The 16,440-nt window shown below is 49.3% G+C and overlaps 1 protein-coding gene across 3 annotated transcripts in view; it reads right to left on the bottom strand.

Annotated features, from left to right (window-relative positions):
- LOC132996564 (nck-associated protein 5-like) overlaps window positions 1-16,440 on the bottom strand; it is an 88,351-nt gene that overhangs the window by 1,529 nt on the left and 70,382 nt on the right. For all 3 annotated transcript variants that reach the window (XM_061066862.1, XM_061066861.1, XM_061066864.1), the window contains 8 exons: window positions 12,834-16,354; window positions 11,577-11,670; window positions 10,524-10,611; window positions 7,370-7,687; window positions 5,263-5,378; window positions 4,911-5,022; window positions 4,650-4,825; window positions 1-78 (listed from right to left, as the gene is read on the bottom strand). The exon at window positions 1-78 is cut by the window's left edge and continues 1,529 nt beyond it. In XM_061066862.1, coding sequence (XP_060922845.1) covers window positions 1-78; window positions 4,650-4,825; window positions 4,911-5,022; window positions 5,263-5,378; window positions 7,370-7,687; window positions 10,524-10,611; window positions 11,577-11,670; window positions 12,834-16,354 — 4,503 coding nt within the window. The remainder of the gene's footprint in view (window positions 79-4,649; window positions 4,826-4,910; window positions 5,023-5,262; window positions 5,379-7,369; window positions 7,688-10,523; window positions 10,612-11,576; window positions 11,671-12,833; window positions 16,355-16,440) is intronic.

Raw genomic sequence — 16,440 nt, 5'->3', positions numbered from 1 at the left:
CAGAGACTCCAGGGAGAAGTCCAGGGAGCTGGGCTGGTCGGCTCCGGACGGCGTCTTCTCCATCGGGATCATCTCCTTCTGTGGAGAGAGAGAGAAACAACAACAGGTCTCAGCTGATGTTCACTGAGCTCCAGCTGCAGAGCAACAAGACGCACGACAGAGATCTGGATGTTCATCACGCTCCAGGAGCTAATGGCTGCCTGGGCGCCGCCACACGGGCACCTCAGGGCGTCTGGGCCCCCCCCACTCCCCCCACGTTATATTAACTGTGCATTATGTCTTCTCGTCGGTAGCGTCTGGTTTCTGTGAGCGCTGCTTCAATTAGCACGACTCGTTTCCTCCTGGGCGATCAGAGGCAGCGCGTGTCGCAGCAGTTTAGAAAGTAGGATGATTGAGAAATGATTTTATTGTTGGTTGAAGTCGGGGGGGTGTCGGCGATTAGACGAAAGGGCAAAGGTCAGCGTTTACCAACTGCTTCTTTACGGCTAATGAAACAACACACAGACCTGATGATACTCCCTTGTTGTTTATGTGACTCTTTGAGTTGTTTTTTTTACATGAATTGTACAGTTCTCCTCAAACTGCCCCTCGGGGGGGACGGTTACCGTGGCAATCAGCAGCAAACACCTCCTCAGAGGATGAAACTAACTCCTCAGCTTCCTCTCCAGCCTTCAGGTGTTTCTGTGAGGGAGGAGGAGCTGCAGGAGTCAAGCTTCCTCTGGGGGAACGTGGAGGATTCAGCATCTCTCTGCTCAGGAACACAGGAACCTAAAGTTCCTCACGATCCAAACACTAACGCAACATTCCTCGTTGTGTTGTTTCCTCCCCACGTCGTGTTTTGCTGCAGAATCAACCTCACACCTTGAAATCCCACCGAGCTCCATTACCGTGAGCCGAGGTGACCTCTCTCTCTGCAGAAACCCGTGAGCGAGCGTCAGAGAGAGAGAGAGAGAGAGAGAGAGAGAGATGAGCCCACAGGTGAGAACTGACTCACACATGAAATGAAATGTCGAGCAGGATTCTGCAGCTGCTGAATTCAGATCAGCTGCAGCTCCACAACACGGACGTTTAGAGTTGTTGTGTTTGTGTCTGAGAGCGTGATGGGGATCAGTAATCACCAGACGTGTGTGACGGTGAGGAAGCGTCTTCCTCTGTTTCTCCTTCTGCTCGGGAAACAGGAGGTAAGGAGAGAGAGAACGGCCGAGTTGTCGCTGATTGGATTTGATTTTGGAGGAACACAATCACCAGCAGATCGAACCCTCCCCTGAGAGCTCGGCCCCAAAAAATGATGTCTGTGCTCGGAGGCTCCGGGCGGACGAGTCGGTGAGAGCTGGAGAACACGAGGGACCGAATCAGAGAGTCAGGAGAAGACACTAAATCTACATTTTCTTTACTGATTCAAATCAAATACGTGTTATTGTCCCAGATGATTTCCTGGATCCTTTCGACTCCTCAGCTTCTATTCCTGCTGCTTGTATTTATTCCTGCTGTCATATTGTTGTGCTTGTGTCTGTATCCACCGGCCCGGTTTCAAATCACAGCTGAAATGTTCCCTCTGCATGTAATCACCGCCCGAGGTAACAAGCGATTACGGCTCCAGAGGAGACGCTGCTCATGGTGATTCCAGAAACACAAACACAGGAACCTCCTCGAGTCCAGAGCTGCTTCGCTCCGGCTCAAGTTCTCATGTTGTTCTCCTGCAGCCGAGCAGGAGAACAGGAGAGGAAACAGGAGAGGAAACAGGAGAGGGAACAGAAGAGGAAACAGGAGAGGAAACAGGAGAGGGAACAGGAGAGGAAACAGGAGAGGAAACAGGAGAGGAAACAGGAGAGGAAACAGGAGAGGAAACAGGAGAGGAAACAGGAGAGGAAACAGAAGAGGAAACAGGAGAGGAAACAGGAGAGGAAACAGGAGAGGGAACAGGAGAGGGAACAGGAGAGGGAACAGGAGAGGAAACAGGAGAGGAAACAGGAGAGGGAACAGGAGAGGAAACAGGAGAGGAAACAGGAGAGGAAACAGGAGAGGGAACAGGAGAGGAAACAGGAGAGGAAACAGGAGAGGGAACAGAAGAGGAAACAGGAGAGGAAACAGGAGAGGAAACAGGAGAGGAAACAGGAGAGGAAACAGGAGAGGAAACAGGAGAGGGAACAGGAGAGGAAACAGGAGAGGGAACAGGAGAGGGAACAGAAGAGGAAACAGGAGAGGAAACAGGAGAGGAAACAGGAGAGGGAACAGGAGAGGGAACAGGAGAGGAAACAGGAGAGGAAACAGGAGAGGAAACAGGAGAGGGAACAGGAGAGGAAACAGGAGAGGAAACAGGAGAGGGAACAGGAGAGGAAACAGGAGAGGGAACAGGAGAGGGAACAGGAGAGGAAACAGGAGAGGAAAGAGAAGAGGAAACAGGAGAGGAAACAGAAGAGGGAACAGGAGAGGGAACAGGAGAGGAAACAGGAGAGGAAACAGGAGAGGAAACAGAGGAGGAAACAGGGGAGGAAACAGGAGAGGAAACAGGAGAGGAAACAGGAGAGGAAACAGGAGAGGAAACAGAAGAAGAAGTAACAGCGAGCGAGAAAAGTTAGTTTGTGAAAAGGAAGTCAAGGAAAGGAAATAATACAAATGTGAGGAATCTGTTTAGAAGAGAAGCGGGAGAAGTCAAGTATGAAGAGCAGACGGAGAGAGTTAGAGTTACAAGAGAAAGAAGGAAATAGAGAGGAGGACGAGGGGAGGACACGCGGGAGAAAGAGAGAGTGAGACGGAGGAGAGGATAGGAGGCGAAGGGGGCGGGGGGGGGGGGGCGCCGTTAGCAGGGCTGTCAGGTGCTGTCAGGATGATGAATGGGAGGCCGGCCCGGGCTGTGAGGGCTGTGATGGGAGCCGCTGAGCTTTACATCACTCTCCTGAGTGTTTGTGAAAGGTTATTAAAAGAGTTTAAATCACCGGCCGCTGACACCGGCCCGACGCCGACCACGAGAAACTCGCCCAAACCGCGGCCAATGACAACGTCCCGGGAGTGGAGAGCGGGCGCCGCAGGTAGGAGGATGGCGAGGAGGAGGCGACAACACAGATGGATCGACTTCTTCAGGAGAATCACGAGGGTAAACGGGTTCAACAGGCGTCGTCCATCATTACAGCTGCAGCTCGGATCAGAGTCAGAGTTTAGATCCACTAAGGAGGGAAATGGAACTGGACAGTCCGTTGTTCACAGGAAGGTTCATCTTTATATTATTTGGGTTTTAATTGAGCCTTTAAAGTCATTTTTTCTTCAAAGATATAAAATCAAGACTCGATATTGTCTAGAATATGAGAAACTCTATAAAGTCTTGGTTTGAACTCAGGTTCCTTCAGCAGGTTCTCTAGTGATTCCTCCTCTGAAACACACAGAACTCACTGGAGGTGAACGGAACAACCCCACTGGTTGTATATTTTGAATAGAATCAAACTCATGATACAATAAACTGTTTTTGCAGCTAAATAAATAGTTTATTGTGATTCTATTTTGCTGAGAACCTGCAGATATTTGTGCCTTTAAGTTATTTCACGTCTTTTTTAATTTCTTTTTTGACTTATAACATCTATCTTTATATTATTTGGGTTTTAAAGTCTTTTTTTCTTCAAAGATATTAAATCAAGACTCGATATTGTCCAGAATATGAGAAACTCTATCAAGTGTTGGTTTGAACTCAGGTTCCTTCAGCAGGTTCTCTAGTGATTCGTCCTCTGAAACACACAGAACTCACTGGAGGTGAACGGAGCTTGTTGTGCCTGGTCTGTTATAAATTGATCCCCCCCCCGACCCACCCCCCCGATCGCAGAGGCACAAGATGGCAGCTTCTCTCCCGGATGTTTTGTCATCTTCGTACAAAGTGGAGGAAGTGGAGACGCTCCAGTTCTATAGAGCTACATCATTATTCTAATCAATGCTTGTTAATGTATTAAGAGATAATTCAGATTTGATCTCTTCTCCTCCTCCTCCTCCTCCTCCTCTCACACTCGCTTGTTTTTGAACTCGTGTTGAGTCAGAGGCTCTTTTCCCTTTTTTTCAGATTATGGATTTTTGTATGAGGGTTGGTGTCGGGGGGGGCGGGGGTGTTAGAGAGCCGGTCCCTAGGAGCCGGGCCGGGCGGCTCGAGGCCATTTCATGCTCTCTGATCCTCATTTGTCATTCAGCAGCGTTAAATACTTGTAGGCAAATACCTGCTGACACGAGAGGGGGGTGGGGGTGGGGGGGTGGGGGGGGGGGGCGATCGAAAGCAATTAGGGCGATTTTCTGCTCCTATGAAAATCTGGAAAACAATTCCAACGGAGGGGAAAACCCTCAGAGTTAAGAGATTCAAAGGGAAAGTCGACTTTGTAGCTTCATTTATTCATCTATCTTAATGTTTCTGCTGAGAGAAAACCACCATCCAGGCAAGGGGCGGAGCCTGTAGAGCAGCAGGGGGCCGGACATGACCTTTAAACTCCTATCTGGAAAGATTTGTGCTGTTCCAGACGTTTTCCAGATGTTTTCTTTGTAACTTGGGGTTTTGTTTTGTGTGAGGCTGCAGAGATCTCCACCTGAGAGCTGCCTGGATTCAGATTTGGAGTCAAATCTTCAGAATGCTGCATCGAAGTTTTCCTCTAACCAACTTCACACGTGTGGTAGATACTCACACTGAGTCGGTCTCCTGCCTTCCCGTCCAGCGACGTCTCCTTGTGCAGCAGGTTGTACTGAGACGTCCTCCTGGTGTCCAGCTCCAGGTGGGAGAACACGTCGTGAGGGTAGAAGTCCATGATGGACAGAGGCTTCTCCACGCCGCTCCTCCTCAGCGTCTCCTCGCTCGGCTCCACTGCACAAGAGGAGAAAATAAGAAAGTTAAATTCCTGAAACGACCTGAAGCTGACGATGGGAACTTTGGTTTATAAGTTTCCAACCTGAGTCGCTCCTCCTGGTTCTGTGGACGAGGGTCCGATGTGGCGAGACCTCCAGCTCCGTCTCCGTGTCGCTGCTGCTGCCCGAGTACGTGCACACGTGCAGAACTCGATCCTGGGAACAAAGACACAATCTTTAAAAACTCACACTTTACAGCTTGGAACGACAAGAATCTAAATCTTTACATCCATCTTAGAGAGAGGTTAAAAGTTAAACACTTTATTTTTCATTTCAATGGACAGTCTGAGAGATGGGAGACGACCTTCTGATTGGTTCATTGTGTGTTTTATGACTTTCTGAACCAGGTGCAGTGACTCAGTGTTTCCTTTCATCTTGATATCAAAGAAAACTTACAGCAGGAATATCATAGTCCTTGTTCTTCATCTTCCTCTCGTTCTCTTTCTCTTTGTCGTCCGTGGAGTCGCTGCTCGGTGGAACACAAAGACTCGACCTCTTCGTCCTGACGGCGTCTTTGAGGAGAAAGAGACAAAAGAGAAATGAGTCATGGATGTCACACACACAGACACACACAGACACACACACACACAGACACACACAGACACACACACAGACGCACACACACGGCCTTGTGGTGTCATGCATATGGAGGAAAACATCATTTGAATTCTTCTGTAGTGACAATCGACAGCTGATGAAACGCAGGCCGAGCAGACGCATTCAGCTGGAACGCTCTCAGCCTCCTTCACAACCGTCTCTCTGCATATATGAGAGAACAATCTCCTCGCCATCAAACATTCATGGCGTCCACGCCGTCTCTGCTCAGAGCCGTGACTTCCACGCCGCTCCGCCGGCCGCTCGCCGCCGCCTCAGACAGACGCCGCTTTAATTGTCTCTCAGAATTCAGCTGCGTTTGGCCACTGATCTGAAAAAGTCTGCATGGAGACGATAAACAACCTTTGACCTCCAGCTGGCTTCTCTCACTTTGTGCTGCTACATGAAGACGTGATGAAGACAGGATGTCCTCAGCGTCCTGGTCCTCGTGGACACTGGAGCGCAGCAGCTGGGACTCAGAGTGCTGACTCAGCAGAACCTCCAGGTGAAATGGACGCAGGCTAATGTCCTGGAAGCACAAACCCCCGGGTGGGATCCTCATCGTGTGTTCCTGTAGCTGTAATCAGCCATCTGACTGCACCTCACCCCCCCCCCGCCGCTCTGCTGAGCATCAACACCGGGGCAGACGGCGCTTTATGATCTTTGGCCGTGCTGACACGCTCGTCTAATTGCGTTTGTTAGTTTCCTCGAGGGGGGGGGGGCCGGCGGCAGAGAGAAGCTTTCTGTGAGGACGAGAGGATTCTGCTTCGTCATCTCAGCCGAGCGTCGACTCTTCAGCTTCAGAACAAACAAGGTTCTTCAAATCAGGAGGAGAACAAAGCCAACGAGCTTTGTTCTCCTGCCGGAGTGGAAGAGTGTTGACATTTAAATGATTCTAAACGAGCTGTGAGAGGATTTCAAGGCTCGGAGCTGATAACACCACGAGAGTCACATGTTCACACAAACACTTCAGCTTGTTTTCCTCCTCGGCCTCGACTCAGGAAAGCAAATAAACATCTGTACAGAGCAAACAGGAACAGTGACTGAGGAACATCTGGATTTACTGTTCTTTCCAGATAAAGAAACAAGCATCTGCTATTTTTCTAAATCTCCAGAAACTAACAAAAATGCCAATGATATATATTGTTTTGCTTTATATTGTTGTTTAATGTCTGATTGTTATTTATGTACAGTGCACCAACCACACCACGGCAATTTCCTGTACGTGCAAATATACTTGGCAATTAAAAGAATTCTGATTCTGATGATTACCTGACGTCTTTAATAAAACCACAATAGGTAGTTTACCTGCAGGCAACCAAAGCTGCTCAAATCCCTTGATTCTGATTCTGTATATTCCAGGGTTCATACACATTTTGACCAATGGATTTCCATGACTTTTCCATGACTTTTTAATAACCTTAAACCAAATTTCCATGACCGGACATTTTGTGAAATCTCGGTGTATACACGAAAAAGTGACAAAATGTAGTATTCAAACCAACAATGAGAATTCCAAGGCATACAGTAAACCTTAAATGACACAAACCCAAATATGCCTGCCTATATTTTGAGCGTATTTTTTTAAAAGCATATGAATTATTTAAAACTCATCGAAATGAACTAGGGATGGGCATTCGATTAAATTGTCTTAATCGATCGTCTAGTAATTATGCCCATCCCTAAAATTAACAACATGAAAATATGAATATTACAAATTTCCATGACTTTTCCAAAATTTTCGGAAGATTATTTTTCTCCATGACTTTTCCAGGCCTGGAAAAACACATTTTAAAATTCCATGACTTTTCCAGGTTTTCCATGACCGTACGAACCCTGATATTCACATAGAGAATAAGTTTAAATGGATGAGTCACAGGTTGAGATGTTAAAGTCGCTCCTGACTCACCTGAAGTTAACCCGAGTCTGGGCAGTCGGCTCTGGGGGTCCGGGCCGTCGCTGCTGCAGGTCACGGTGGGCTCGGACAGGGAGTGACCCATGCTAGTGGGGGCATGCAGGCGGGTGTTTGGGAGGGAAGGCACTTCGGGGTGAGAGGGGTCAGGGTGAGAAGAGGGAGGGTCCAGGTCGAGCTTGGACGAGCCGGCGCTCACGCCCTCGGGGCTGGACTCGGACTTGGGGAGGTGGCGCCCGCCGGCCCGGGTCACGGAGTCGGGGAGAGGGAAGGTGCCGATGCCGCTGTCGAGGGTTCTCATCTGACAGCCGGAGCCTGGAGTGACAGGGAGAGGAGTGTGATGTCGGGGGGGGAGAAGCAGGGAACAACGACAGCGGAGGAGAAGAAGGAGGGACTCGGATTCACATGCATCGGAAAGGGTTGTGAGTAAAGATCGCGTCTGTGGCAGCAGGATGAACACGGAGCCGGCAGGAGGAGAGAGAAGAGACAGTGTTTATATTTAAAACAATCACAAAAGCACAAAAAAACTGCTGTAATGAAAACACAAAAGGGACAAAACCCATCAGAGTGCATGCTGGGAAGTGATCCAGTGGGAGGATGGCGAGCAGCAACAGATGGACGCCGTTCAGAAACCACGAGTCTGCAGATCGTGGAGCAGATGGACGACTCAGGTCCTTGTAACTGTGAATGTGAATGTTAATGACCAGCAGCTACAGACGCTGGTTTCTACTGGTTGTGTTTGTTTTGTTTTGTTATTCTGAATCTTCCACTTCTCCCTCCGAGGTGATGAATCCTCCAACAGTTAAAATACTGGTGAGTTAAAAACTCTGGAAGCCGAGCGGCGTTTGTTTTTCTTCCTGTTTCTGTGTCGGAGGATCGATACCGACCGGCTCGGCTTCTCAACTCTGCAGCTTTGTCTCGAATGGAAGGAACAAACACTCCTCACCAGCGTTTCCCTCCATGAATAAAACTTTTCTCTGAATTCTGAGGGGAATTCAACACAAACAAACAACAGGCACATTTTCAGAATCACTTTATCCCTAAAAAAAAAACCATTTACGCTCGGGCCTGAAGCCGAAGCTATTGATCCGTTTTCTCTTTGGAAGAAACCGGGCTCGTCTCTCGGTGCCAATCTGCAGCCGACTTCAATCTATTCACCGATGAGCGGGTTTAAGGAAGTTATTCAAAGAGCTCACGCTGAGTCATTAACGTCAGAATGAGTCTTGAGTGTTGGGACAGTCTGTTGCATCTGCACATATCTGCACGCCGTCGTCCAGGGGTTTATTTATGAGTGAGTGGAAGAGAAAGGTGGCGAGCGCCATAGATTACCCAGCTGTATAATTGAACCTTCAGCTGGCAGTTCAGAACACCCTCTGTGACCAAACCATAACAAGGTCCAGGGTAATTCCCCCCAGAGGCAACGGCAACTGGACATAATCTAGTTTTTCACGAGCTCCCGATCACTCCTGTTTACAAGCTGCAGGGTTCTTGAGGGGGGGGGGGGCGAGCCGCTTCCTGAAATTGGTTTTGTGCGACCAGGACGAGTCGAGGGGAGGAGAGGGAGTCATCAATAACCAGCGTAACCTCGTGGACGAGATATTCCTGCGTCAGCGTTCAGGTGGAGACACGAGGAAAACGGACGCTGGGATCACAGGTCCAATCCCCAAATCGAATTCTTAGAAAGTAGGTTTTGAAGTAAATGTGTTTTTTTATCGACTGGAAATAAAGATAAACGATATGAACTCATTAAATACAAGTTTCTGAAAGATAGTTTCTGTGATTTGAGGTCGTTCTTAGTTTTTAATTAGTTACTTGAGGATTTAATAACAGTGTGTTTGGTTTGAGTCCTGGATATTTCAGTCTTTATTTTGATCATCGATATCATCAACTCCCCTGAAGCTGTATTAAAGTTCTTCTCCACTTTGGACTATTAAAAAAGTTCTTCTAAAGTCACCAGAGGGAACTCAAAAGCCTGACTTGAGTTTGAATTTGTTTGCATCATAAACTTCCCTGACGTAAACTATTTCCATGATGGATGTGTTTGTCCAGTGCTGCTTTAGAGACGTGACTCCAGAGCTGAGGAGCAGGAACCTTTAGGAAACACTGAATTCACTCAGCGTGGAAATGCCACGCCGGCAGAATACAAAGGGAGCAGCCTGATAATCAGAACTCTGGGACAATTAACCGTTTTATTTTTGGCCACCGTGACTCCGGCGCCGTGAAAAGAGGCTCCGACCGGAACTCGCTCTTGAAATGATGCGATTAGTTCGGCTGCTTCTGAGCTGAATCTTCAAAATGAGGAGAACGAGTCTGCTTCTGGTTCTGTGGAGATTATTTCCTCCGACACATTGAGCCTGAGAAGCGGAAGATGAGAAGTTTGAGTCCATTTAAAATTTGGCGCAATCCCTACGGTTTGTACATTTTGAGTAGAATCAAACTCATGATACAATAAACTACTTTTACAGCTAAATAAATACTTTATTGTGATTTTATTTTGCAGATATTTGTGCATTTAAGTTATTTCACGTCTTATTTATTGTATTTATTGACCTATAACAATAAAGAGATCCTCCATTCCTTGATTCCATCATCTTATAGCTCATCTCACTTCATGACTGTGGAGCTTTATAACCAGAATTAGTTGTCAAGTCGGCTGAGTGATAAACCTGCTGCTACTCCCTCTCCACCCACTCGCTCTATTACAAACTACAACAGGCAGGTTCCTTCCGCTGCTATAACAACAATCATCATCCCATCTCGCTGCCTGATTCACTTCCTCAGCTGCTCAGGCATCCTACGACACACATCCATCACATGACGGCGGCTGGTGGCGTTCGTGGCGTTCGCGGGCCGCTGCCATTTCCCCACAGTAAACACACGTCTGGCAGCGAGGAATTGAGTTGTCAGACACGTCAGGAAATCACGAGTGTAAAACGTTAATGCTCCGCTGCACCGCTGGACGCCTGATGCCTGGTGACAGCTTTTTGTAAGAGAGATGAAAAAATGACAAATGGTTTTTTCACCGGTAGAGGTAAATACGAGCGGCAGCGATTTCAAACAGACACGTGAACCTGAGGCACGGATCAGAAGTTGTTTAAAAAGAAGAAGTCGTGCAGCAGAAGATTTGTTGTTGTTGAAATCCTGAGCTTACCGATCATGTGATCCTGACAGGCTGATTCCTGGATGTGTGCGTGGTCGCTCTCCGCTCGCAGGTGGATCCTCTGAGTCATGAGCAGCGTCTGGAACATCAACAACAATATATCAAACTATGAATATCAATTCCCATAATGCATCGCTAGAATTACAGCCCTGTGGATGTACACCAGCCATTATAGTGACCTTTGACCAGTGGAATCTAAAAACACCGTAATATACAATACAAACAAGTATCTGTTATGAGTTATATAATCTCTTCTGAGGTAATTTGCAGAGGAAAAAGCCAGATTGACAGAATCTGCAGCACTAACGACAGATTCCTGTGTTTCTCTCCAGATGAGCTTTGTGGTATTTCGAACCGAGGTGATTGTCGTTCCCTCCTGCCTGAATTTAATTGGGTTATTTGACAAAAAAAAGCAGTTTTGTGGGGGGGGTGCGAGAGGGGCTTGTATCATAAAGTGTCGCTCTTTTGTTGTATTTCTGTGGGGAAGAGATAGAGCGGACGGCATTAAATGGCAGCTTTGTGGAATTGAGTGGCTGCGATAAGGTCCTCCTCCATGTTATCGAAATCCAACATCGTCGGGATTAAATTTCCTACATTAGGCGGCGAGACTCTCTTTCTGTCGCTCGCCTCCTTTCACCCGGCTCCTTTCACTTTCTGTTTTTCAGCCTTTCAGACGTTTTCAGGCCGTTTGACTGACAGATAATAATGCTGAAGAGAAAAATAAACCCCTCAAGGTCGTGATTTGAGCGTCGTTCCTGCGGTAGAGAAGCTGCAGAGAGAGAAGCCTGATTTGATTTGGTGTAACATGCATGGCCTGATGGGCTGAGAGAGAAGCCTGAAAGCCCTCAGCCTTGTGGAAACAACAACAACAACAACACCACCGGGCTCGGCTGGTTAATGAAAAAGTAGCCGATGAATCGTCGGCTGAGTCAGAAAACAATGTGAATCAATGGGGAGGCTTCGGGGGTTTGTTAGAGAACACGTAGAGAAGTGTGGAGACCTGTGGGATCTGCATGTGTGTGAGAACAGAGAAGAGACACTCACAGCCGTATCTGGACACGTCTCCATGTCCACGTGCTTCTTGGGCGTGGACGCTCCCGGCGGCGGGGGGGACACCGCGTTGCCCTTCACAGCCGTCCTGCCAGGAAAACAGATTTGTGTTCTATTAGAAAGAGTAGATTTTCCAGGTGTCATTTACTTGAGTATTTATTTCTCTGACGACTTCCTCCCTAGATATCACACATCAGCCGTGTAACAAGCTGCTTCCTCTCCTGTGATCATTTAGATAAAAACCTGTCGCTTGTGATTGTGCGAGTCGCTGGAACGTGATGCGTTCCAGAGACGATGTGTGTGGACGCCGCTGAGGAGTCGTAACTCACACAGACAGATGCTGCTGCCGCTGTTTATCACTTTCTCTGAACACGGCTCTGAAGCAGCGATGGCTCCAACTTCATTTAACAGAAAAATCTATTCGTTTTTAACTGATTCGTCTGTTAACTGACAAAAAAACCTTCATTTCATAGAATAAAAATGTATATTTATATATTTAACTAAAAGATATGTTTATTTTCTTAATTCAGGTGCAACATATTTGGTTCTATTTGTTTTTACGGAATTTAAAATCCACATCTTTCTGGATTCTAGTGTCAAACTGATCAGATTCATTTAATAGAAAAGTCTATTTGTTTTTAACTGATTCATCTGTTAACTGACAAAAAAACCTTCATTTCATAGAATAAAACTGTATATTATTTACTTTTTTAGATATTTATAAATCCACATCATTCTGGGTTCTAGTGTCAAACTGATCAGATTCATTTGATAGATGAATCTATTTGTTTTTAACTGATTCATCTGTGAACTGACACAAAAACCTTCATTACATAGAATACAAATATGTATTTATATCTCTACATAAAAGATATGTTTATTTTCTTGATTCAGGTACAACATATTTGGTTCTATTTGTTTTTACGGAATTTAAAATCCACATTTTTCTGGGTTCTAGTGTCAAACTGATCAGATTCATTTAATAGAAAAATCTATTTGTTTTTAACTGATTAATCTGTTAACTGACACAAAAACCTTCATTTCATAGAATAAAAATGTATATTTATAACTTAAGATAAAAGATATGTTTATTTTCTTAATTCAGGTGCAAAATATTTGGTTCTACACAAAAACCTTCATTTCCTAGAATAAAACTGTATATTATTAACTTTTTTAGATATTTATAAATCCACATTTCTCTGGGTTCTAGTGTCAAACTGATGAGCTCAGCCTTGGATCTGTTTCACACACCTGCCGAGCAGCTCCTTGACGAACTGGTCCTTGCCGATGAACGCCGTGGAGCAGGTGATCTGACTGGCGATCTGACCCATCTGGTTGTTGCAGTGGTCCATGATGGAGCTCAGCTTGTTGTTCATCTCCGACAGAGTCTGCGCCTCCTCGTTCTTCTTCTTGTCCTTCTTCTTGTCCGACTTCACCTGTTTCCCTCCGAGCACCGATCCGATCTTCAGCTCTTTCTTCTCCTCCTTCCCCTTGGGGGCGTCGGCCTTCTTGCCGCCCGGCGCCGGGAGTTTGCTCTTGCGGAGGCCGAACCAGTTGGCCAGGGAGGGGGCGGTCTTCTGCTTGACCTCGCCGGCGCCGACCTTCCCCTGTTGCTCTTGACACTTCTGCAGGTTCTCCTCGATTCCCATCATGACCTTCTCCTCGATGGTGCAGGTCGTGGGGCTGAGTTTCTTCTCCTCCACCTCCGCGGGTTTGTTTGGCGAGTCCGCCGGAGGTTTGACTTCCCTGCTGAAGTCTGGCTCATTAGCGCTGGTTGCTATGCCGACCGTCTCCCGCACAGGGTTTTCTGAGCTGAACACACAAGAGGACGGAGGATGAGAAGCCACTTTTCCCGGCTTGCGGATGTGGTTGAACCCAGTCCTGTCGCCGATGGGTAAGCTCCGCCCCTCCTTCTGAGAAGGGGAGGTGACGTCCTCGCCTTTCCCTGCGCCCTGCGACCCTTCACCTTTAGGGCCTGGTTTAGCGTTCCTCTCAGGGAGAACGTTCTGACAGTTGGACGCCGTCATGCCTCCGTAGTGGCTCAGCCGGCTCCTGGGGGCGTGGACCGGGCTCTCGGCCGACCCGACCCCCGGGACCTCCAGGGAGCTCTGTCTGGAGAGGGAGTTCCCGCGCTCCCCGGAGTTGGTGATGATCTGCGTCCGGATCTTTCCCGGCACATCCAGGACGTTGATGGTGGGCTTCTCCATGTAGTTGGTGCTGAAGCTCTGGCTCCGGGCTTTGGCGCCGTTCATCCCCAGCGCCGGCTTCAGGTGAGATTTGGTGGTGACGGATATGGATCTGGAGAAAAGTTGACTGCTCCTTTTCCCCTTGTCGCCAACATCCCCCCCCTCGGCAGCCGCCTCCTCCTGTGACCTTCTCCGGACGTCCCCTTTCCCCTCTGTCACGGGCGTCTTGGAGGAGGAATCGATGGCGTGCGCCGGCTGCACGCTGTCACACTGCGTCGAGGCGTTTGAAGAAGTCACCGTTTCCTTGGAGACGGAGTTGATATGATCTTTCTCTTGCTTTCCTGCGACAGACAAACTGTTTTTATGGCTGGGGGGAGATTTTAAAAACGCTTTAAACCCCATCGGGATTCGAGTCTTTGAGGCTTTTTCCGCTGAGCTGGGCGACATCAGGACCGAGTCGGGGGGGCTGACGACCGCCGGAGGCTCCGTCTTACTCTGAGAGGTTTCCTGAAACGCTAAAGGTAAACTAATAGACGCCTTCTGCACCGAGTGATGCACATTTTCATGGGTTGATCCTCGTTTACTTGCAAACGAGTTCTGGAGGGCGGAGCCTCGGAGGGCGCTGTAGGGAGGCGGGACATTCTTGGAGCCTTTAGGTGCAGCTTCGGGCTCCGGAGCAGACCCTGAGCTCGCGGGAGGGAGGTAGTCTTTCGTGGTCGATTTCTTGGAGGTGCCTTTCGTGGATGGCGTGGCCGGGGACTTCTGAAGGTGCTGACTGGTTTTGTCGACCAGTTTCTGAGGTGAGAGTGCGGTCCCGTATCCGGCGTCCAGGTCCAAACAGTCTTTATCCTTGATGGGCAGAGTGCTTTGCATATTTGGTAAGAGGGAGGTGTGGTAGCTTGGGGGTGGGCCCCTCACCGAGGTGGGTGTGGCTTGTTGAGCTGCGCCCGGTTTATGTGCATGAGGCGACCCTTCGTAGTTTGGTCTGATGAGTAAGGAGGTGGTGCGGCCTGGGGGGGGCGGAGGAGAAGGGGACCTGAGTTTGTTTTTGCTGGTTTCACAGTGTTTGTCTCTGGTCGGCTGCTCCACGTGGTCAGAGAACTCCAGGTGCCTCCTCGCCAGGAGAGGAGAACCTGGCGAGGAGGAGGCGGTCTTGCTCCACTCGGCCCTGCTGGGCGGTTTGGAGTTCGGCGCCTTCGGGCTGTGGGAGGAGCTTCCTGACGTCTTGATGAACCTGGAGATCTTGAGCGTGGAAGAGGAGGAGGGTTTCTCCTGAGCAGAGTTACTCTGATCGGTGGTGGAACCCTTGGAGAGTCTCAAAGGAGAGGCAGAAGGTTTGTTCCGACCCGGTATCTTCGACCCGCCCCCCTTCGGACTGGAATCCGTCATGGGGGGGATGGAGAGGCCTTTGCTCGCTCGGCTGCTCGTGGGTTTGATGAGCTTCCTCTGAGGAGTCAGCTGCATGTCCTCTCTGCTCGTCTTCCTCGACCTGATCTGATACTCGGAGGGTTTCTCTGGAGACTCCAGGACGCTGTAGTTCCGTGTGTTCGATGCCGTCTGCCGCGTTGGTCTCTCCTGTGGAACCAGCTCCGCGTAATCAGCAACCGCTTTTCCACCTGGTACGTCCTGTCGAGACCCCGCCCCTGCAGAGAGTCTCTGAGAACAGAGTTCGATTGGTTCTCCTTCTGCGTCAAAGATGGCCAGGATGCTTTCTTCAGACTGAGTGTGTGTGGTGACCTTGGGCTCCTTGATGAGGCTGAAAGGTCGCGACCTCCCGTCCGCGGACTGGGTGCGTCCCTGCTCTCGTCTCAGACACTGCTGGACCAGCAGCTTGGCGGCGTCCCTCGACAGCCGCTTGGCGTCCCTCTCTGCCTGCGCTGGCGGCCGGCTGAAGGACACGTGGAGGTCACTGGACTCAGAGGTCAGCTCCTCCGGGTCGTCCACGTCAGAGAGGGGGTGCGGACCCTCGGGGTCGGGGGGCTTGTAGTGCAGCTTGGTTGGTTTAGAAAAAGCTGAGGTCCGCCCTCCCTCAGGGAGGAAACTGTTGATGAAGCTCATGAGTTTCTCCGGATGCTCTTTGGAGTCGTAACCTGGGGGCTGCTTCGTAACCACGGGAACCGAGTCACCCCCCCCTCCGCCGTCCTGGAGCCCCTCCCAGCTGCACAAGCTCTCTGAGATGCTGCGGGAGCGTCTCTTACAGAAGAACCACCCGTCCTTGGTGGGGATGTTATCTCCACGGCCGGAATGTGCCAGTTCATCGTCTGCATCGTCAGAATCATACGAGAACTTCTTGGCCCCCCCGGCAGAGGGCCGCCCCTCCTGGGTGGGCTTGGAGACCACCTGGCCGGTGGTCTTCACCCCCAGGGAGTAGATACCCTCGTTGGAGTTCATACAGTCTTTTTCCCCGGACCTCGAGACCCTGGAGGAGCAGGAGGAGCTCCGGTGTTTCCTCCTCTGGAGCTTCCTCAGGCCCTCCAGGATGTTGCTCTCCTTGCGGCGTGTGGGCGCCTGCTCCTCGGGGGGGGCGCAGATGTTACTGGGAGCCGACGAACCCAAACTCAGCCTCTTCTCCCAGGTCAGGGACGACTAGAGGGAGGAAAGTGCAGAGGAAGAAAGGGTCAACGTCACAGAGGTGATAAAATCAGGAATGTGGTGGTGTCAGGGTTTATCGA

Source organism: Limanda limanda, chromosome 23 (assembly GCF_963576545.1).
Source record: "Limanda limanda chromosome 23, fLimLim1.1, whole genome shotgun sequence".
Lineage (NCBI taxonomy): Eukaryota > Metazoa > Chordata > Actinopteri > Pleuronectiformes > Pleuronectidae > Limanda > Limanda limanda.
This window is presented reverse-complemented; position numbering and strand designations above follow the sequence as displayed.